This window comes from Lipomyces tetrasporus (genome assembly GCF_029532465.1).
Source record: "Lipomyces tetrasporus strain NRRL Y-64009 chromosome Unknown POJ06scaffold_1, whole genome shotgun sequence".
Classification (NCBI taxonomy): domain Eukaryota; kingdom Fungi; phylum Ascomycota; class Lipomycetes; order Lipomycetales; family Lipomycetaceae; genus Lipomyces; species Lipomyces tetrasporus.
Window position 1 is genome coordinate 1244123 of NW_026611596.1, and position 21304 is coordinate 1265426.

At 48.2% G+C, this 21304-nt stretch overlaps 8 protein-coding genes across 8 annotated transcripts; 2 read left to right on the forward strand and 6 right to left on the reverse strand.

The window, feature by feature from the left end:
- Nucleotides 1–757: 757 nt before the first annotated feature.
- POJ06DRAFT_191873 (major facilitator superfamily domain-containing protein) lies at nt 758–2246 on the reverse strand (the record flags this gene model as incomplete). The annotated part of the gene is made up of 2 exons (XM_056184864.1): nt 758–1943; nt 1996–2246. 2 exons carry the CDS (start codon nt 2244–2246, stop codon nt 758–760), a joined length of 1437 nt encoding a protein of 478 aa, XP_056047291.1.
- Nucleotides 2247–3624: 1378 nt separating this feature from the next.
- Nucleotides 3625–5603, reverse strand: POJ06DRAFT_272507 (major facilitator superfamily domain-containing protein). Its single transcript, XM_056189565.1, has 2 exons — nt 5075–5603; nt 3625–5021 (listed from the first exon to the last, which is right to left on the reverse strand). The coding sequence occupies exons 1-2, from the start codon at nt 5440–5442 to the stop codon at nt 3836–3838; spliced, it is 1554 nt and encodes a 517-aa protein (XP_056047292.1). The 5' UTR covers nt 5443–5603; the 3' UTR covers nt 3625–3835.
- Nucleotides 5604–7925: 2322 nt separating this feature from the next.
- On the reverse strand, nt 7926–8791 carry POJ06DRAFT_242962 (uncharacterized protein; the record flags this gene model as incomplete). The annotated part of the gene is made up of 2 exons (XM_056186286.1): nt 8298–8791; nt 7926–8090 (listed from the first exon to the last, which is right to left on the reverse strand). Coding segments are annotated over exons 1-2 (223 nt in total), but the record flags the coding sequence as incomplete, so codon positions are not given.
- A 798-nt stretch (nt 8792–9589) lies between these two features.
- Nucleotides 9590–11879, reverse strand: POJ06DRAFT_8228 (stretch-activated Ca2+-permeable channel component-domain-containing protein). The gene is made up of 3 exons (XM_056191616.1): nt 11755–11879; nt 10602–11636; nt 9590–10549 (listed from the first exon to the last, which is right to left on the reverse strand). The coding sequence occupies exons 2-3, from the start codon at nt 11611–11613 to the stop codon at nt 9876–9878; spliced, it is 1686 nt and encodes a 561-aa protein (XP_056047294.1). The 5' UTR covers nt 11614–11636; nt 11755–11879; the 3' UTR covers nt 9590–9875.
- Nucleotides 11880–11987: 108 nt separating this feature from the next.
- POJ06DRAFT_242968 (ABC1 family-domain-containing protein) lies at nt 11988–14055 on the reverse strand. The gene is made up of 2 exons (XM_056186287.1): nt 13223–14055; nt 11988–13169 (listed from the first exon to the last, which is right to left on the reverse strand). The coding sequence occupies exons 1-2, from the start codon at nt 13884–13886 to the stop codon at nt 12085–12087; spliced, it is 1749 nt and encodes a 582-aa protein (XP_056047295.1). The 5' UTR covers nt 13887–14055; the 3' UTR covers nt 11988–12084.
- Nucleotides 14056–15603: 1548 nt separating this feature from the next.
- On the forward strand, nt 15604–17392 carry POJ06DRAFT_8281 (uncharacterized protein). The gene is made up of 3 exons (XM_056191623.1): nt 15604–16355; nt 16411–17008; nt 17072–17392. The coding sequence occupies exons 1-3, from the start codon at nt 15877–15879 to the stop codon at nt 17312–17314; spliced, it is 1320 nt and encodes a 439-aa protein (XP_056047296.1). The 5' UTR covers nt 15604–15876; the 3' UTR covers nt 17315–17392.
- Nucleotides 17393–17893: 501 nt separating this feature from the next.
- On the forward strand, nt 17894–18770 carry POJ06DRAFT_234831 (uncharacterized protein; the record flags this gene model as incomplete). The annotated part of the gene is made up of 4 exons (XM_056185804.1): nt 17894–18066; nt 18121–18317; nt 18410–18721; nt 18754–18770. The coding sequence occupies 4 exons, from the start codon at nt 17894–17896 to the stop codon at nt 18768–18770; spliced, it is 699 nt and encodes a 232-aa protein (XP_056047297.1).
- Nucleotides 18771–19063: 293 nt separating this feature from the next.
- POJ06DRAFT_264679 (pyridoxal phosphate-dependent transferase) lies at nt 19064–20956 on the reverse strand (the record flags this gene model as incomplete). The annotated part of the gene is made up of 2 exons (XM_056189020.1): nt 19064–20595; nt 20665–20956. 2 exons carry the CDS (start codon nt 20954–20956, stop codon nt 19064–19066), a joined length of 1824 nt encoding a protein of 607 aa, XP_056047298.1.
- Between the last annotated feature and the right edge of the window lie 348 nt (nt 20957–21304).

The following is a 21304-nucleotide window of genomic DNA, read 5'->3' on the forward strand; positions in this document are numbered from 1 at the left end:
GGATGTGAATGGGCAAGGTGATCTGTTTAGCAGAGATTAATTATTTTGCCTCAAAAATCATATGCCGCCTCGACGAGGATTTTGCTGCCATCCAGCGGCTAAGACAAACCTCACCCCCTGAGCCGCACTCTCCCTGGTTTGTGTCGCGTTGCGTTTTCTTTCTTAAGTCGATGATGACCAACTACACATCTCAACAATCTGTACGACCTTACGCTACACGTACGAATCGCTGCCTCAACTCCGCCAGTGTCCACTTCTCACGATATAGTTTGCAGTAATAAATTGCAGGGGTCAAACTAAGATGTTTGTAACTGACACAGCTTCAGCTTGACGATGGGTACAAGTCCGGTTGATCAGAGTAAGTTTCGGGAAAGGGTAAGTGTTGCGCCGGAATGCTCCATTCAGTCGCGGGCCGCATTTGGCTAGTACTTTTCATATCTAATGATGGGTGTGATCGTCGGTATATTCTGGTACCGTACTAGCGCGTACACTGGCGCTCAGTGTGTTCGTACGTGGTCAAAGGCTTTGATTTCGTCTTGGTCTACGTGACACTAATTTGGTATAGGCTCAATGATCTACGCCATTTGGCCGTCTTTTCACAACGCTGAGAAACCGGGAAAAAACCACGGAATCTTTAATGACAGCATAACCATGCGAATGCTCTTACATGTGTATCCAACCAATAATGCAAATGCAATACCCAAAGAAAAACGAAATTGGAGTCGAAGGTCCAAGAGAGCACACAAACGAGGCAATTTTACATCACCTGTTTGCTATAAGGATTTTTCGCGCGGATTTTCGCACCAAATCGGTAGAAGAAGAATGGAATTGGGATCATCGCGATAGCTACAAAGGCTATTAAGCTCGCGCCCCATGGCACACCGATAGCTGTGAACATTATACGACCGAAAATAGGAAACGCTGCTGCGGAACATGAGCGGAGGAATGTTGTAGCCGCTATCGCGGATGCAGCGTAGCGCGGGAATGAGTCGACCAGATAGTTGATGCATCCTTGGAATACTGTCAGGAAACCAGCTGCGAGGAGAGTGAGTCCGATTAGGGGCGCAATTACCGGGTACCGATCTGGTGACGTCCAGCCAAAGATGAACAGACCAATTGGCATTAAGAACGATCCAATTTTCATGGCGAAAAGTCGTTCTTCGGGGACCGCCATACCCATTTTTGCAGCGAGGACTTTAGAATAATGAACGGAACCGAGGATGTTGAGACAACCACCCACAACTACTCCGAAAAATATTGCCAGTGACGGGAGCGTTGCGACAACTTTACTCCAGCCACGGACGTCAGTGAAGGTAACTGGAACGGCTACAACAGCGAGATACAGGATCCCAAAGACAAAGGAACCGTACACTGACATCGACGTTACGATCGGAGTTAGAAGCATGGCGAATGGTCTCATGAAGTGTTTCGTTATCATTTCTTTCAGTGTAAATTCCCACTCCTCGTGTTTCGCGTGATATGCCCAGTTTCCAGACTCTATCCTCAGCCGCTTTGCTTTGCGTGCCAACAACACCGGATGATATGTTTCAGGAATCGTCGTTATCGATAGTGCAAAAAGTGCGAGGGCGTAAATCCCAGAAAAGTATTGACTCCACCGCCAGCCATGATTACCCAGCATTGAAAATGCTGCACCAATTGTTGGTCCAATCGGCGGACCTCCGGTGACGACGAACGAATAGAACACGAGTGCGATGGCTCGAGTTTGGGGCCGCCAGATATCTCCTAGCACGCCACCAGTATTTGCTATAGGGGCACCACCAAACAGTCCCTGAAAGAACCGCATTACAAGGACTGTCTGGAAGTTATTTGCGGCGCCGCAACCGAATGCGAAAATGCCTGATACGAAGAACGGAACCAGGACGCCCATTTTCCGACCGTACACTTCTGATATCGGGGCGAAGAACATAGGACCGAATCCAACACTGTCACTGATTACTATCGGTCCCGCCGACATTTTCATGAGTGAATACATACCCCAGCAAGAACGTTGACACTCCTAACGTTGCCACAATGTCAGATTTGCCATACTCTTCAGCAATGTCTTTCGATACTTGGCCATACATCGACGAGGAGAGCTGGGGTCCAAACGTGCACAGCGCATATGCAAACGTAGTGTAAGCCCGCTTCCGGAACGGCCAATTCAGTGGACATTCAGGGTCATCATCGCCATTGAAATCAACAAGAAATTTTTCTGAGCTGGGCGCAACAGCAATGCTATCACTCATATGCTGCTTTTCCACTTCGAAGGATTCCGCTCGTGAAGATGACTCTGTCGAAGATAACGGTGTTGGATTTAGATTATGGTCCACGACTTTAACGGGGACTTCCTCTACCGGTGCTGACATATCGATTTTACGCCCATGGAAGAGTTGGTCGCTTGTTGTCGATGTTATCGCCGAAAGGGTCAGATTCGCCTGACAGGCAGCGAATTTTCGTCTATAGCGCGGCCTTCCGACAGGCGAGAATGTTCCTGGGAATAACCCCTAACCCACCATGAATAGGTGTAAACTCAGTGCGAGACTAGCGATCACATTGAACACGTAAGAACGGCTCTGTGAAGTGCAGTGCAAATCATTTTGGGTTCGTTAGAGAATTTTCTTCGCTTCTCTAAGACTACGGAGGGTCGTGGGCATAAATGGTGGGTGAGGCTGCTACCATCGTCCGCAACCCCAACAATATCGTACGGCCTTACCGTAATAAGTACCGTCCGCGAATCGTCATTGCTGAATTTGTATAGCATATCTGCGTTATTTTTCTGTTCGAGTGAATCTCTGAGCTTTTACCACTCAAAAGTGCCTACCTGGTCAATGGTTGCCATCGGAAGGGTCGCGTGCCCAGGCAGGAGTAAGGAAGGTATCACCAATTATCCATCTGTTTGGATTTTGGTATCATAGACGGCGATAGTCGCGGGACAGCGCACCCTGAGCTGCCAAGTAGCGCCTCATTTGCGCCGCTGTAAACATCCGTAATCTGCGTAAAGCGCTGACCATTTGGAGCCTAAGTCAGTTATGCGGCAACAGCTGCGGATTAGCGATAGAAATGTATTACTTTAAGCACTAGCAGTAAATAGCAGTAAACTATCTGATTACTTGCTGCCGGCAAGGTCCGCGAGTCGGTTGTGCCGATCAGCTGACTTAATAGTTCACCAAGTATTGACATTTGCACTACAGTAATAGCCTTAGTGTGGTGGCCGACTAGGGCTTCGGAGCCGATCCGAAGGTAACAAGCGATATCGGCGACAAAGCCGCACTCGATGCGGTTACTGCCGCCCTGATCTGTCACACATATTACCGCCGATATCGCTCGAAATTGGATACCGCTCTGTCACTGCCGCCATGCTGTTATTATACCGCGAATTCAATTTGCCCATTCGGGCCCCATTGTCCGGAGCAATTCCGAATGTTGTTCACTACAAATACCTCTGGCCAGCCGACGAGGCAGTGGATGCTAGCGGAGATACGGTGCGGTTGGTCGAGGCAATAGCGGGGACCGTGGCGCTGCATGGTGGCTAATTAATAACACAGTCAATTGTTGCGGTCGTCAGAGCCGTTAATGCTTTGAGCACTGAACCCCATTAGCGAGAATATAATACTAAATAAGCCATGCAACGATAGACAAATGCAAGAATGTATTAAATTAGCGGAGATTCTTTAGTCTCTACAAATCGTCTAAATTAAATTGCCAAACCCAAGAAAAACAATGCGAAAAGTTACTAAGAGCCCGAAACCCCACGGACCTTTATGACTCCAAGGAGAAACCAAAAAAGAAAGGAACAGAATGATCCGATTGCCTCCAAGGCATACCAAAAAACGCATTACATAACTTGTGAACTATACGGATTCCGTTTCCGTATTTCAGGCCCAAATCGATAAAACACAAACGGAATGGGAATCATAGCGACTGCAACGAACCCGACCAGACTAGATCCCCACGGCACACCGAGATTATTAAACATTATGTCGCCGAATAGTGGGAATGCTGCAGCGAAGCATGATCGCGCGAATGTGGTTGCCGCGATAGCAGATGCTGAGAAGCGGAGGAATGCATCAACAAGATAGTTAAGACATCCCTGGAATATTGTGAAGAAGCCGATTGTCATGACTGTCGTCCCGCTCACAGGAGCAATCCACGGATATTTTGGATTAGACGTCCAGCCAAAGATGAAGAGACCTAGCGGCATGAGGAAGCAGCCGATCCGAGTGGCTTTTAGTCGTTCTTCAGGGATGGGTTTACCGTTATTTGCTAGTAACACTCGGGCATAGCGCCGGCCGAAGTAGATATTCATGAAGCCACCGATCAATATTCCGACAAACATCCCAAGTGCTGGCAGACACGACGGAACCTCTTTCCATCCTCTAACTATCCGGAATTCAACAGGGATGGCGATAACACCGAGATAGAGAATTCCGAACGCAAATGCCGCATATGTACACATCGCGGCGACGATAGGCGTCAGAAGCATTGCGAAAGGACGCGCCATATGCTTAGTAACGATCTCGCTAAATGTCAAGTCCCATTCGTCGTGTCGCGAGTGCCAGGCCCAGTTCTGTGTGGCAGTCCGCATTGTCTTCGCTTTTTTTGACAGCAGCACCGGGTGGTATGTCTCTGGGACAGTAATGGCACTGATAATGGCAACAACGAAGGTGTAGGCCGCGCACAGGTAACTGGTCCACCTCCAGCCATTATCGCCCGACACTGAAAGCGAGGCACCTATTAATGGCGCAATTGTTGGACCCCCAGCAACAACGAATGAATAGCACACCAGCGCGATTCCACGGGCTTCTGGCCTCCATATATCACCTAGCACACCTCCTGAATTCGATACTGGCGCACCTCCAAACAAACCTTGGAAGAATCTCATGATGAGTACGGTCTGCAAATTGCTGGCAGTGGCACAGCCGATTGCAAACAGTCCAGAAATAAAGAAAGGAACAATGACGCCAATCTTCCGACCGTACACTTCTGAAACAGGAGCAAAAACCATTGGTCCAAATCCGACACTAGAGAATGTTAGTTGCATATATCTTATCAGAAAATATCGAAAGCAACGCACCCGATGAGGAAGAGAGATACACCCAATGTAGCCACCTCCGTCGAGACATTGTATAGCGTGGCTACGTCGCCAATGACAGGCCCATACACAGAAGACGAGAACTGCGGTCCAAAAGTGCAGCACGCGTACATCATGGTTGTAAAACTCTTTTTCTTGAAGGACCAGTTCAGTGGACAGTACGGATCATCTTCGCCCTCGAACGTGACAAGATATTGGTTAGGATCAGAGCCTTTGGAACCCTTCTCGTCCACGGGTGGGTGTACTGCTACTCCAGCAGTTCTCGGACTTGTTGGAGCTCCGCCTTCTGGGCAGAATGACTCCGGGTTACCGGGAGGTACCTGCGGGACCTTGTATGTCGGCGAGGTCATTGGGCTGGGCGGAAGGCGTGTGGAATACGGAGGTAGACACGCCCGAACATGGAAGCTGGGTCAACGACCAACCGAGCAGAGGAAACGACAATTTAAAGTAAGACGACGAAAAGTAGCAGCAGTTTTATTCTTCGCAGGAATACTTGTTCTGCGAATGAGGGTAGTTTTGCTGAGGGTGGCGGTGCACGTTATATAGACTTCGCGCAACCCTTATATTACTAATTTGTGCACTACGAACGACTCAGTTTTGAGAAACAGATAGGGTTTAGCCCTGGTAGGATCGTCTTCGTGGTACGGTTAACCCTGAGGATTTCTATGGCTAACCCTTGGCAGGAGGTGGTCTTCAAGTGGTAATACGTCCCGCTTCGATTCCTTAATGAGGACTGGGAAAGCGATCTGTACCTTCCAATGCAAACCTCGATTGTGAAAGCGGTCCATTTCCAAACACAAATGTTGCTTAGATCGACATCAGTAAGTTGATAGGTGTTGCTGGCGTTTGAAAGGGTTGCATAAAACACTGCTTGGAACGAGCTTCTTGATGGGCGACTCTTCCAACCTCGCGCGGTACACACCTCACTTTCTTGGTTTTCCAGGCTAGAAGTATGGGGTGATTTGTTTCGGGGACAGTAAGCAGGAGGATAGTTAAAGTTTCCGACCATCTCCACCCGTCCCGTCCAAGAGTCGATAAGCAGCACTGGCACCGATTTGGTCTAATCCCCTATATGTGGCGGTCAGAAGCCCGAGGAATTGCCCTGGTATGTTATGCTTTTGTCGTCGCGGGTGGCCCGACTTATTGCGCCCGTTATAGAGGTATATTACGGCGTAAAAGTAGTTGCGAAACCTGTCTAACTGTATTTCACAGGTCTGGTGCGGCAAAGCAAGATCTCAGCGAGATAATTACAGTCACAGCAAACTCTTCCCGGAATCATATCTGCGTCCCTTCGTGCTGATCCTTTCCTATTCCGAATAATTCTCATGTCAGCAATTCGTACATCTAAAAACGATACAGCATTATGCCGGCATATCTCGTTCCGTCCATACAGAGTTCTGGGGCATGTGTAACGTGCGCTACACGGCGAAAGGCGTAGGCACGGAAATGGAGAAAGGGCGAGGGAAGTTCTACGATAGCTTTTATTGTGGCCAAATATTTATTGAAAACTGCCGCCCCCCCCCCCCCCCCCCCCCCCCCTTATACATTTTAATATAACATAATACAAGTGAGACTCTGGAGCCGGGGGGATGCGTCGCCTCCAGTCTGAGGTGACCAGTGTGACGTGGTGTTACAACATTTAACTTCTATGTAATAGTCAGCAAACGCCCTCCACTCGTTATCCCTCCTAATGAATCCATCAGATACATACTCCGAAGCTCCGAAGCAAACGTGATGGCCAGCTTCTAGACGTAACACAGGTAAAATGCATTTACGCATTTTCTCAACTCCACCATGTTGACATTGTTGGACGATGATCGCAGGGAAGTCACAAGGCTGGACTAGGCAGGCCTGGACAACACTTATGGGCAAGGAACTGGGCGGGAAACACAAGATTGTATTTACAAAGCAAATACACAAAGACAAGGAACAAGAAGACAAGATCTGACCCTGACCCTGACCCTGCCTCCGTCGTCGAGAGAAATTACGCCGGCCCTAACGGCCCTCTCTACCGCGCCCTGATGTGGTGCCGTGGGTGGTGCCGTGGGTGCGGACGGTTCCGCTCCCTGCGCGCTGGTTGACGAGTTGGTGGCGACTGACTAGGGACGTTTCGCGACCTAAGATTAACCATTTTGTTAAGTAGACAATAGGCGTGGGTGGATCGACATGGCGTGGATGACCGGCTGCGCCTCCTTTTATATGGCAGTTTGTTTTTCCTTTGGTCTGACGGCGAGGACAAACCCCTCCTTTAGTATATTCCGCCAGACCAGCGGGGACAAACAAGGCAAGCAAGAACAATATTACAATGTAAGACAAACACAAACACACAAACACACAAACACACAAACACACAAACACAAGACAATATCAACAAGACAATATCAACAAGAAAAATCACAACACAAGACAACCACAAGACAACCGCAACACAGGACAATATCAACAAGCTATTGTTTCATCACAAGGGATGCGAGACAGGAAGGTGTCGACATTGTCGACGAATACTTCGGCCGAATCCATGGGGAATAGTAGATAGCTAATCTGGAAGTTGATTTTGTGATGATGCACCACCGATTATACTGGCAGGCCTTCTGTATTCATTTATACAACATTTAGCTCCGCTATCTCCTATCTTATCTCTTTCGTCCTATCTTATGTCCTATATCCTATCATATATCCTATCACATATCTTATATCCTATCTTATATCATATCCTATCTCCTATCTTGCAAAATACTCTATGGATGGGTGATATGTAAAGTCCCGTAAATTATAACCTTGTGCCCATTGCAAGTCCTGCGTCTCAGATTGTTTGTTCTCGATTCCACAATCAAATGTTCTGCATTGAAGCACTTGCGGATGTGGCAGAGGTGCGACATCATAGCTGGACATACCCAGAGTCGATTCGAGTTCAGGCCCGTGAACTGCACGTACTATGGCTAGGAGCCGAGTGTTCAGCCTATTCCTTTTCTCGGTAACGAAGCTGTAACCCGTGGTACTGTTACCATAGTCGTCAGCCATGTCTTTCCCTAACTGTCGCGGCAATTCAACACCAAAAGTCAGGTCAGTGACTAGATTCCTGCACTGTGACAGCAATTCATGCACAAACGCCTTGAGACTGGCGACAGTGAGCAGTAACCACACCTGTTGCCTCGACAAGCAGCACGCTGATTCTATAATGGTCATAATAGTCATTGAAACTCACCGCTCGCCAGCCTCAAAGCTGTGTACTGACTATTCGCCCAGGTTATGGTGGGTAAGACATGTTTCGACCCATAGGTCCTGCATGCACCATGAACCTGTACGCAGTAGCAGTAAGGAGTGGGACCGGCAGGGTTGAGGAACCTCTGAATGTCGTTGTCTATAGCTTCCCTGCGTTTTGAGTTCATCACCACGATTAGTGACAATAAGAGCAACCTGGTGCATCATAGGACGTAGGCAGCTCCTCCGACCCAGAGTCGTTTTAGTTCATCACGTCGATTTGCTGCAATAGTGCCAGCTGGTGCACCACATGTTTGGCATGTAAGGGGTGCAGTCGCCGGGCCGCCAGTCACGACAAACGAATATCCGACTAACGCGGAGGCGCGAGTCCGTGATTTTTCCAGATATCACTTAGTAAAGTGTTGGAGACTGAAGTATCGCCGAATCTTCGGGACATGTGCAGTAACGAATGCACGAGACTCTGGAAGACTCCGCCGATGCGGCCATGTGCCGAACTTAATTGTTCACCGCCGCACGTCTTATGGCGTGCGGGGGTTAGGTTAGGTTCATTTATTCCGAACCTAGGACCATGAGCATTTATCAACATACATAGAGTAGTGGCGACTGTACCGCGCTTAGGTTTTGACAGCAATACAGATTCTTCTTTTCAGTTAGTTTGATTATTTGTTCTTTTATTTGCCTTATGAGGGCTGAATCTCCCCTCCAATCATAATCGAAAAAAGTTCACGGATTTTCCCAGATCGAGACTCAGGTCTAGTGCCAGTAATCGGATGCGCCATGACGCCGACCCTAAACTGCGGACGTGCCGAGAACAGAATTTCTAAGGTGTCAGACGCGGATCGTCAATATCCAGTGACCATGCCCATTCCCATCAGACAAAGTCAGGATCTGCGCTGCAATCGTTATCCTTGCGCAAGGGGTTCTAGTAAGTGCCCATCAAACATTGATTATTCTTACTGCATAACACATATAAGAATACTCGCAATATAGCGACAGCTAATAGCCATGCAAAGAAATTTTTGGCGCTTCAACATCCGTCGTATATCCGGTCTGCAAAATATTCATCATATGTCTTACAGGAAGCCTCAAAGCCTTTTTCACCCTTTTCGAGGACATCGACTGTACACCACCGCAACATTATTTAGAAACTAGAGCCCCTTCGTATCTCAATTTGCATCTTTGAGCTTCCGGAAGCCTGCAGACGTCACGAAGTGTCTCTTCGCGTCTGTAATACGCAGAACTTTGGGCAACGGAACAAACGACAACAGCTATGGCACTGGCTAGAGGCTATAGTGCATTGAAATCCAATAGATCAAGATCTCTGTAAACATAGTAAAACAAGTAATTGCACGCTCGACAAACAAACATTGCAAACACATATAGTACTGAAATGAAGAACATAAAAACGACTACTCCAACGCCATGACTTCGCACGAAAACGCACGCAATCCAGCCAACACGAAACGCTTGGTAACAAAATCAATGACCACTTCCAATCTGAGTGGCTATATACACCGTCACATAAAATGCAAATGCAAAAATGCAGAATCAATCTTCTTGTCTATCTCATAAGGAAAAAGGTCATTGCCGACACCATGGCGACTGTGAGCTTCATGTTAATTCCACCAGGAGACGGGACAGCAGCACTGAACGCATCCACAGTGCCAAGGAAATTACACGTCGCTGTATCAAGATCGAAAGGGACCCCATTATGCATCGTGTCATCCAATGAGCCATATGCCTCATACAACCCTTTCTGTGGTAAGGGACAAGTAAATTGTAGATCGCACGGACAGTCCTGCATAACTTTATGGCATGTATAACTACATGGCATGAGTTCTGTGTAGTCGTCGGGCTTCAGCTCGTCGTTCAAGAAACTATTTCGAGATGTGCCAGCAGCCCTGTAAGCTAAACTCGAGACCGCGGATAACCCAGAATCGTCGGGGTCAGCTGAGTTGCTGGACCTCTCATAGCAGCGAGGAATCAAAGACAAACAAAGCCACCGCTTGTATGACGCACGGCACTGGTCGCATGTGCGCATTATGGTGTATCGAACGTCGGCGTTAACATCGCACGGGACAATCTGCATTGATTTATTGAATGCTGAATACAGCCCCTTGGTAAGATTGTCATACCAGTTTCTCAAATCATCGCGACTCATGGAACTATTCGAGGGTACCGCGTAGCTGACTTCGTTGCAAAAGTCGAGGCCATATATAACTTGGCACGTGGAGTCTACCGAGAATGTTAGCCGCGATCGCACAATCGTGCTCGCACAGCGACTTACTTGTCTTGGTTGTAAATGCGACGACGTCGTGTATGACCCCAGTGCCGGATACAGAGGAATTCGCTTCGACAATATACGCTTGATAATCATTCGCAGGCTCTAATCCTTGCGCAAACATGATTTCGCGGGTATTATTTCCGAGCAATGTGGAGGTAATACTCGTGTTGATGGCCTGAGCAGCAAAAGAACCACTTGTAATAGCGCAGTAGGACCCGTTAAGACTCCGAATTGAATCATTTCCATCATCGTACACGTACATGGAATACGGAGGACTCGAAGTAGGAGCCGATAGCGCACCAGTGGCCAGCAGTACCGAAGACGCGTCTGTATCAACAATAGTCATATTGAGAGTGTCACCAGCACCGTCGGACTGATATCGAGTAGCGAGAATTTGTCCCGTCCACCCTCCACTCCAGCTGTTGTCGTCATAATTCGGTGCAATTATCTCGATAAGTACCGTTTCGCTTTCCTGAACAGAAAATTGCGAATAGAATACACCATTCTTGAACGTGTCGTTATACTTTACACTAGCTTCGTCCGCCGATTGGCCCAAACCTCGCAACTTTCCAACAAATCTGAGAGCGAGGTCTGAAACGTACGCATCCATGGGCAGGGTTGAACCCTGCGCACTCGATGGTTGCATACAGGTCGCAGCAGAGATGTACAAATCCACACTTTGGCCATCGGTATTCGGGAAGGAGTACGATGTTGTAGTGCCCTTTGCTATTGAGATTGGAGTCAGCATTGGCTGGCCGATGTCGCGAATAGGGAGCACTTTAGGCACGGAAGCTTCCTCTAGCATCATTCCAGTTGATTCAAACCGAACCTGTCCAAAGAGGTCTGACATGTCACCATCAAGATTATCCATATTGAATCCAATCGTGTCAATGACTGCCCCAGACACAGGCCAAACATAAACGTCATCGCTGACATCTTGAATGTACTCGGCAGAACATGGGCCAAGTGTCAATGCCAATATGATACCCAGGCTCGGTAATATCCTTATTCGCATCCCAAGTATTTAGAAACTCTTTCCTGCTTTCACAACAATTAGCATCCTGCAGAAACCATTCAAATGCGATCAGGGACCCACTTAATGTGCAGTCGCTTTCGGCAAATTAAACGAACGCGCATGGCGGAAATTTGAACTCACTTCTCAAACACTTCTATCCAGTATTGTCACTACCGTCCGAGAACTAAGGTCTAATAGGTGCTCCTAAGATTTTACGACCTAAAGTTATGACTTGCCCATGCCACTCTAATCCTTTTGGATGAAAGTACTCTATGATCGCTTGAAGTTTTCTGTGCCGCGATGCTGCCTGTGCGCAATTCAGCCGCACTCCTGGCGGCCCTTTTTCTGTCTTCATGTCACTGTAAATAGAAGAGTTCTGCAACTACATATGCTTAAATTATATATCAACAAGACGATTAAATTAAGATAATCTATTTACATTGCACAGTCCCTGCTATTACACCATGAAACCTAAGCTCTCTCAACGACTTCCTTAAAAATCTTCTTTGTGGGAACATTAGCCTTCAATCTTGCGCACAGCAGGAACGCGCCACTGAGCTTTCTATGCAAGCTGTAGGTCTCCTCTGGCGGAGGCGTAAGCCGTTCGCGGATCATCACTGGAATCAGAGCGCGCACCCTATCCGTAACAGTCTGATGCGAGAAATCGTACAGCTCGTCTTCATCGCCTCCTTGCATGAACGGCTCCGCGAGCGTAAGAATGCTGTCCACATGGGCGTTCAGCATGGACAGAGATTCCAGTCCCGTCAAATATCCTAGCCGCCTGCTGTATACTTCGCATCCTTTCCTGTCGTTACGCACGGCGGCTTTCAAAACGCCGACATAATCTCCGACAAATTCAGTCGAGAACTCCCGCGATGCGCCAAAGTCCAGTAGCTCGATTTTACCAGTTTGCTCATTGTAGAGGAAATTAGTCCAATTAGGATCAGTTTGCATGTAATGAAACTCCACCACCTCGCGCAAGCATAACCGCAAAACCTCGCTCGCGATCCAGTCTTTCGTTTTCTGCGGCAAGCGATCGATCTTGGCCACGCCGACACCCCACATGCGTTCCATTGTTAGTACGCGAGGTCCGCTGCACTCGTCAATAAATTCAGGAACGTCAAAAACCGGGTCGTCCTTCAGGAGCTTGCGGAATTTACGGAGACTTTCGGCTTCGCGGATGTAATCGCATTCCCAGGCTAGCTCAGTGCGTGCATTGGCAATTGTTTTGTCCAGATACAGCCCACTGGGGAGCAAGCGCGACGCAGTAAGGAGAATGGCCAGATTATTTAAGTCGGACGAGATCGAGGACGCGACTCCCGGGTACTGAACTTTAACAGCAACAGTTTGTCCTGTACTAGCCAGAACTGCAGCATGTACTTGACCAATGGACGCGGCTGCCATCGGCACACTGTCAAACGAAGAAAACTTGTCGCGCCATCCTGGCCCAAGATCTTTGGCCATTACGCGCTCGAGTTGGCGGCGGGGCATGTAATCAGCGCTGTCTTGCACGCGAGTGAGAACTTGCTGGATTTCGGGTGGCAGGAATGACGAGTCTAAAGCGCGAGACATGTCAGCAGACAGCTAATTGGGGGAAAAAAAATCCCACCTTGAAAACTAATCATTTGACCCAGCTTTAACGCAGCACCTCGCATCCTCGACAACTTTCTAACGAGCATTTCCAAATTTCCCGGACTCATGAATACCGATGGACTCTGCCCGCCATGCGAAGCCCCCTCAGAGTCCCCCATCCGACGTACACCTTCCATAATGGCTCCCACTCCCATGCCAGTAACAAGGCTTCCATAATGAAAGATTCTGCCAATGCGAGTCGACGGAACCGGTGATTCTACCATCGTATGAACCATCGGCTGATCTGTTACTATTTCGGCGTTTGCTTTTTTCACCACTGACGCCGGTGCAATTACGGCATCTGAAGGCGATTTATTCGAGTACATTCTCACACTTCTATACTGTCTTGTCGAAAATGATCGTGCGTCACTGAGAGTCGTTGTTGGATCCATGGTCGGTCGCTTTCCATCGGCACCTAACACCGCGCCGGTATCCTGCATACTTGGCTCTGTGGCAGCTGCTGCTGGTGAATTACCAGTGCCTTCTTTCTTGCTGGCCGACTTGCGCGACTTACTCCTAAACCGCGTGGTCAACGAAGAGGTGCGGAAGAATTGGTCGGTATGTGCAGCGTATATCTCGCGCGACCGCTGTGCGACTTGGCAGGCGGCTCCCGATAAGCGGATTAAGTCTGCAATAGTCATCGCTGTGATTATGAATGACTTTGACTTCCGTGGAGCTTCACGCCACCCGTCGCCGATATTGTGTGTCTGATCTTAGAATTGGGTGTTCGAAGCAGCCTTTAAGGCTCGATGCCAGGCAACGCGATGCGACACGCCGTCAGGCGAGGGAAGGGGTTCGTACCGACATCGACAGCCATAAAATCAAACCATCCGGAACCAGTTACAAATTACGTTCTCAGAAATGTTTTACTAGTCCAATCTCTAACGTTACAGCAGATCAAATGCGACAGCCAGTATTCATCTCCTTGACCAGGCCAATCGGCAACGCAGACAGATCTCATCTGGACATGCACAACACTACGCGGAATAAAAAATGTATCTTTCCCCACTTACAAAAAGCGTTGTTCCTCAATAAGAGATAAAACCAATGCGTAATAACCGAAGCCGGACAATGATTTTCTTAATGAGATAATAAGGAGAAAAGACTATGATTATATCTAATATAGGCGCACTTTTGAATCCAAAAGTTCATTGAACAAGTCGAATCAGTGGATCTTCGATAGCGCCATGTAGGAGGAAAAAGATTCGGGGACTCGAGCGGATATGGACCAGCACTGGGCACGAATCCCATATTATGCATCCAATCGTTCTGTCAAGAGACAAACGGAACAACTAAATTTCATATTAACTTAACTAGCCGAACACATGATCAGAGCTATATAAACAGAATCTTTCGCAATGATAAACGCGGAGGTCATGATGGTATGGCGTACAGACAAAATGTAAAGAAAATGTTCTGCCACCAAAGTAGCCAGTGCGCGCTTAGACCTAACCCTGCATCCGTCGGAAGTCTCGAACGCACCCTTTATTTAGTAACTTTCATCGAAACTTCGTCCGCACGTGAGCTCACACATACATGCACATACCAGGCATGAATATGCCCCTGAAATCCTTTGTGTGAGGTGAGGTCACCAATTGTTTCCCTTTGGCTGGCTTGCACCTTGCTTTGCACCTGTTCTGCCTCTTACTTTACTTGCGTTGCTGTATTTCATTAGAACCATAGAATGCAAGAATGATCTCGGAAGGAATACATATGCAATCTAGAAAACTGCGAGAGGAGTACACGTATGTCCGCATTACTGCTTGGGATGCCGGATGATACACTGTTAATGCAGGCAGTCGACCATGATACGGATGCGCAACTGCACATTGCGATCCACTAAGGAGCGCTGTTATTCAGGCGTATAATCTACACCATAGAGTATGTAGCAGTGGAGCTATTAAGAGCTGCTGATTATAGTGCAACTATATATAGTATGCCACCGTCGTGTTCTTGCTCTCGCGCACACAACTGCAGCAAACAGTAAGGGTCGTCCAGCGCGAGGGAGAGGTCAAAATAGCTTACAAAGGTGAGCTGCTGGTTTAGGACATACTTTCGAATAGAAAGAGGTGAGTATGAACTCATTAATTTAATATATATACATCTCTAGTCTACTCGCCCAATGTCACCTGAAGCGGACATATATGGCCGCACAAGCAAAACTTCGCAAAGCATCAAGCACAACTGTTCTGTAGAGTTCTAAGCATTCATCAACGCGAAACGCCAGAATATTATTTTAGGCAGATTAGGCATTTGCAAAGTCGCCCAAGGTAGCCAGAGCGCTTCATTCAAGGTATAACACGCTTACTTGTATGCTATATGCTTCCCTTAAAGGCTTAAACCGTCCATAAAAGGAAATCAAGAACAAATGAACAATAGTTCGAGAATCAAGCAAAAAATTCACACAAGTTTAGGTAAACGTTTCTGTGATAATGGCGGCACATACCTCACGCTTGGAACAATTGTTGGCCCTTTGACATCGTACGTGAGACGCTCTGTCGGTCAAAATCCAAATGTCCAACAGATAAACAGAGGTATTCTGCGTCCAAACTATTCTCGCACTTTTACCTCGCCTAGATGTATTTTCGGCCCTCCAATCATCACGCATTTCCATATTAACATAACTACGTCATGGACGCGGTTTACGGAGCTTACGATCCCCAATCAGCTACCGGCAGCCGAGCCTCACGAAGCGTGGCGCCGATCGCGACTCCGTCTGTCAATGATCACGCCGAATCCAGCCAAAGGAATGAGACAAAGCCCGTAGGAAATGTCACGGGGGCAACAGTCAAGAGAAAGGCGGTGGACGAGTCAATTGATGATAACGCGGTCCCCGGTAGTCATTCGGTCAGCAGCGACCAGGCAGAAGAGCACAGTAAACGAGTTAAATTGGACAACGAGACGGAAGCCCCTGTGTTGGCTGAGATAACAATAAAGATGACAGCTACAGACTCGGAGGTTCTTTCTAATTACAACGAGGCATTCACGCTTCTGAAAGAAAATACGCCAGAGCAGCGATTAGATGTTCAACTGCCGTATGAAACGTTTCTGCAACTGGACCAGGCATTTTCTGAACTAAAGTCGGCAGAAGGCATTTCCGAGGATCAGAGGTACGTTCGGTTACCACTGTTGTCACAAAATAACTAACAATATTCGATATTATAGGTACCCCTCTTTGGCATACAATAGTCTCACTCAGACAGTTACTGTCGTGACTTGCCCGAGCAACATCCATGAAGGAGCAGCGGGCTGGATCGAATACAACATCTTTACATACATTGACAACTATCTCTCTACGCACAGTCCGCATACACGACGAAATATCTCTATGTCTAGGTCTACCACTCAACATTTCGGTCGAGGTGGGTACACCAGGAGCAGGAAAGAGCCAGACGGAGGATTCATCTATAAGACTAGGTTCCGTGCTAATAAAATGATGATTGCCATTGAAGTTGGGACAAGTGAAACCTATGACCGGCTTCTTGACGACAAGGATATGTGGATCAATGGCAAGGGCGTCAATGTGGTCATATTGGTGTGCTTTGAAGAATCGCCACGGTTCAGAAATCCTAATACGCAATATACGAATATCGCGGGAGTGAATGCAGAGCTGGAAACAATGGCACAGAGCGTTGCTGAAACCGTCGAAGCGAACATCGCACGAGGCTACTACGGTCCACTTGAGTACCGGGATCACACATGGGTTGGTGAGCTGAACAAAGCTCTCATTGAAGTCTGGCGACAAGGTTCGCACAAGACATTTGTGAGTTACATCATGCGATTGATTCTGTAGAGATTAAATCTGCTCACGTACGTGCTCGTTTAGGATCTGATTCAAGATGGATATGCACTCGACCCTGTTGATCTCCCTGGCACGCTTAACCTTAGAATAAGCGATTTCTATCCTCACGAGGAGTGGCAAGCTGCCAATATCGAGGACAATGATGTTCCGTTTGACAGTATTAAATTTCTAGACTCCATAAGGGATAGCATGGGAGTAGTTGCGGAACTTAGGTTGGAGTCTTACCTCAAGGAGAAATTGGGGTTACATCAAGAGATTGCACTATAGTTCAATTTAGAAACTCAAGTTTAATGTTCAGTGATCTGTGATATTAATGATTCGCTAATGACAAAATAACGCTTATTTACGCATATTGGTGGATGCCCTGCGGCAGAAGAGCCGGCTGAATTACTGTTCTGGCAAATACTGTTACACTATACCAATTATGTGATGAAAGTAGAAATCTTACTTTTCCAGTTCCAATCCTGGCCTCTCAATTTAACCCCGATTTCGCGAAGAGGAATCTTATGTCCTCTGAAATTATAATCTCTCGTTGCAGTTGTATATATCGTTCGCTTTAAGAGGAACGACACGGAGTTTGAGTCTTTCCAAGAGCTCAACGTGTAGCGGGGCATGGCATGAAAGCGGCCCGAATCCAGCCAGTAGAATGAGAGATGTCCCGTAGGAGTGCCCCGGGGCTGTGGTCAGGAGAAAGGCAGTCGACGATCCGGCAACACGTGTCATTGGTGATATCAACATCATGCACGATAAAGAAATCCGGCCAGCGACCAAGCAGATGAGCACAGCAAACGAGTTAAATTGGACAACGAGACGGAAGCCCCTGTGTTCGCTGAGATAACAAAAACGATGATAGCTACAGACCCGGAGGTTCGTTCTAACTACAACGAGGCATTCACGCTTCTGAAAGAAAATACGCCAGAGCAGCGATTAGATGTTCAACTGCCGTATGAAACGTTTCTGCAACTGGACCAGGCATTTTATGAACTAAAATCGGCAGAAGGCATTTCCGAGGATCAGAGGTACGTTCGGTTACCACTGTTGTCAGAAATAACTAACAACATTCGATATTACAGGTACCCCTCTTTGGGATACAATAGCCTCACTCAGACAGTTACTGTTGTAACTTGCCCGAGCAACATCCATGAAGGAGCAGCGGGCTGGATCGAATACAACATCTTTACATACATTGACAACTATCTCTCTACGCGCAGTCCGCATATACGACGAAATATCTCTATGTCTAGGTCTACCACTCAATCTTTCAGTTTTGGTGAGTACACCAGGAGCAGGAAAGAGCCAGACGGAGGATTCATCTATATAAGACTAGGGTCGGAACTGATAAACTGATGATTGCCATTGAAGTTGGGACAATTGAGACCTATGACAAGCTTCTTGACGACAAGGATATGTGGATCAATGGCAAGGGCGTCAACGTGGTCATATTGGTGTGCTTTAAAGAATCGCCACGGTTCCGAAACCCTGTCACGCGATATACGGATATAGCGGGAGTAGATGCAGAGAAGGAAGCCATGGCACAGAGCCTTGCTGAAACCGTCGAAGCGAACATCGCACGAGGCTACTACGGTCCACATGAGTACCATACATGCCGCGAACCGACCAGTCCCGACTTGATCTACGAATCGCTCTCTCAATATGGAATTTCGTCTGTATTTCGTAAGCACTGCGCAGTGTACCCTCACTTCCAGATGTCCAAGCTATTTGAGAAGGTGCCAACTGCGAGACGAGGATCCGGGATCATGGATTGTGCCTTGATGGCCAGGATCGTGGTACACCTAGCACATAGATATAGAGGAAGATATGACATAATGTTTGCAATAAATAAATTAATTAGCAGCCTCGTCGTCAACTCTCCTTCAACCGCGAAGAAATAAAACCGCACATGTACAACACCAAATGTCTCGAACCCCCACAAAACGTAGTATCGAATATTGTAAATGCAAGAAGCACCCGATCAATAATAGTACCCAAGAGCATACAGCTAATCAACCAGCGCGCTTAAGCAGCCGCCTCGATAGGAATGGCAGAGATGGTCTCCTTCTCGACGACAACCTTGTCAGCCTGGACTCCAGTAACTGGGGTCAGACCCAACTGAGCGTCGGTCCAGATAGGCTTGGTGGGCTTCGCGTCCTTTACACCAACGCCAGCTAGACCACCGACAGCTTCCCAGTCCTTGACCCGCTTAATGCCGAGCTCAGTCCATACGGTTTCGAGAGCACTCACTAGGTTGTCGGCAAGCTCGGGACCGTGGCCAGGAGTAGGAGTAACACGGAGACGTTCTTCGCCGACTGGGACAGTAGGATAGTTAATGGCCTGTACATAAATATCGAAACGCTCGAGAAGCATGTCGGAAGCGACCTTAGCCATCGCGGCATCTCCAACGAGAACAGGAACAATGTGCGAAGGGTTGGGGACGACAGGAATGTCAAGTTCGGCAAGTTTAGCCTTCACGTAACGGGTATTGAGCTGCTGAGAGGCACGGTCGGTGATAGTCATCTTCTGATATTCAATAGCAGTATTTGCGCCAGCCATGATTGCTGGAGGAAGTGAGGTAGTGAAAATAAAGCCAGGAGCAAGGGATCGGATCATATCGACAAACTTCGCAGATCCAGCGATGTACCCTCCGACGCAACCATAAGCCTTGCCAAGGGTACCAGTAATGATATCAACTCGAGACATAACAGTATTTTCCGGGCGGCCGTTCGCATGAGCCTCGAAGTCGAGGTGCTCAGCAACACCAGCACCTCGGGGACCGTACATGCCGACAGCATGGACTTCATCAAGAAAAGTGATAGCACCGTACTTGTCGGCGAGATCGCAAATCTTCTCGATGGGAGCGATTGATCCGCACATGGAATAGACAGACTCGAATGCAATGATTTTAGGAACGTCGATCGGAAGCGACTTCAACTTGTTCTCCAAGTCCACCATGTCGTTGTGCTTGAAAACAATTTTGCGGGCACCAGAGTGTCGAATACCCTGGATCATGGAAGCATGGTTGAGTTGATCGGAAAGCATAACACAGTTAGGAAGTTTAGAACCGAGAGTCGAGAGGGTAGCGTCGTTGGCGACGTAGCAAGAAGAGAACACGAGAGCAGCCTCCTTGGAATGCAAATCGGCGAGCGCGGCCTCAAGCTCAAGAGCGTGTCTGTTATGGCCAGCGATGTTACGAGTGCCACCAGCACCCGCACCGTACTTGTCCAGCGTATTGTGCATGGATTTCAACACTTCCTTATTCTTTGACATGCCGAGATAATCGTTGGAGCACCAGACCGTCACACGCTCCTTTTCGCTGTTAGTATGAGCCTTGGGAAACTCCTTCGCAAGACGGTTGATGTTGTTGAAATAGCGGTAAGACTTGTCCTTGTGCTTCTTCGTCAACTCCGCATGGTAAAAGTCCTCGTAGTTGAAAGCGTTGGTGTGACGCTTGGAAAGGGAAGGAGCAGTCTTAACCGCGGGCGTGACTTCAACACTCTCGCCAGTAGCAGCCTGAGCTGCCTTCATGACGGCAAGACCATGCTTACAGATGCCTATATCAAATGTCAATTAATGTAACCGGAGAATTCCCACACCAACCTCCTAGTGACAGTGGCACATACCCTTCGAAGTATCGAAAACACCAGCCTGCGCATGGACCGAGTCAATGCTGGTCTCGTTGGCCTTCGACGGCGAGGATTGTTCGAAGTGCAATGGTGTCGTCGACGTCGCATAGGAACGGGAGGACTGAACAGCCATGGCAGCGCCCATCACGGGACACTCGCGGGCGGCGACCTGCAAGTTTGAGACGCCATTGCCGGAAGCCGACGACGCTGATAACGCGCGGAGCGTTGTCGGCGAAGTCTTGTTGAGGAAAGGGCAGAAGAGGCGGGATTGACGAGCAAGGAACTCCATTGCAATAGCGAAATGGATTTGAGGGATCGACTATTGTGGATGACGAGAAGGGGGAAAGTGAGCAATGGCCGACGATTTTATCAGAGTCAGTCTGAACCGAGGCGGGCAGGACGGTGTGGCGGGACGATTTGCCTGTGGCTAGGATGTTGTGGCTGTAGCCAATTGCGGGCCGACGCTAGTCAGCACGCCAAACTGCGGGAGGCGCATGTGATTGGCTGGTGGCGGGCTGAGTGGCGGGCTGAATGGCGGTGGAGGCAACAATCGGCAGCAAACTGATTGGCTTAGTTAGTCCTGTGGCGCTGCTAAAAAAAACAGTCGGTCGAGACTTCACGAAACACAGTCAGCCAA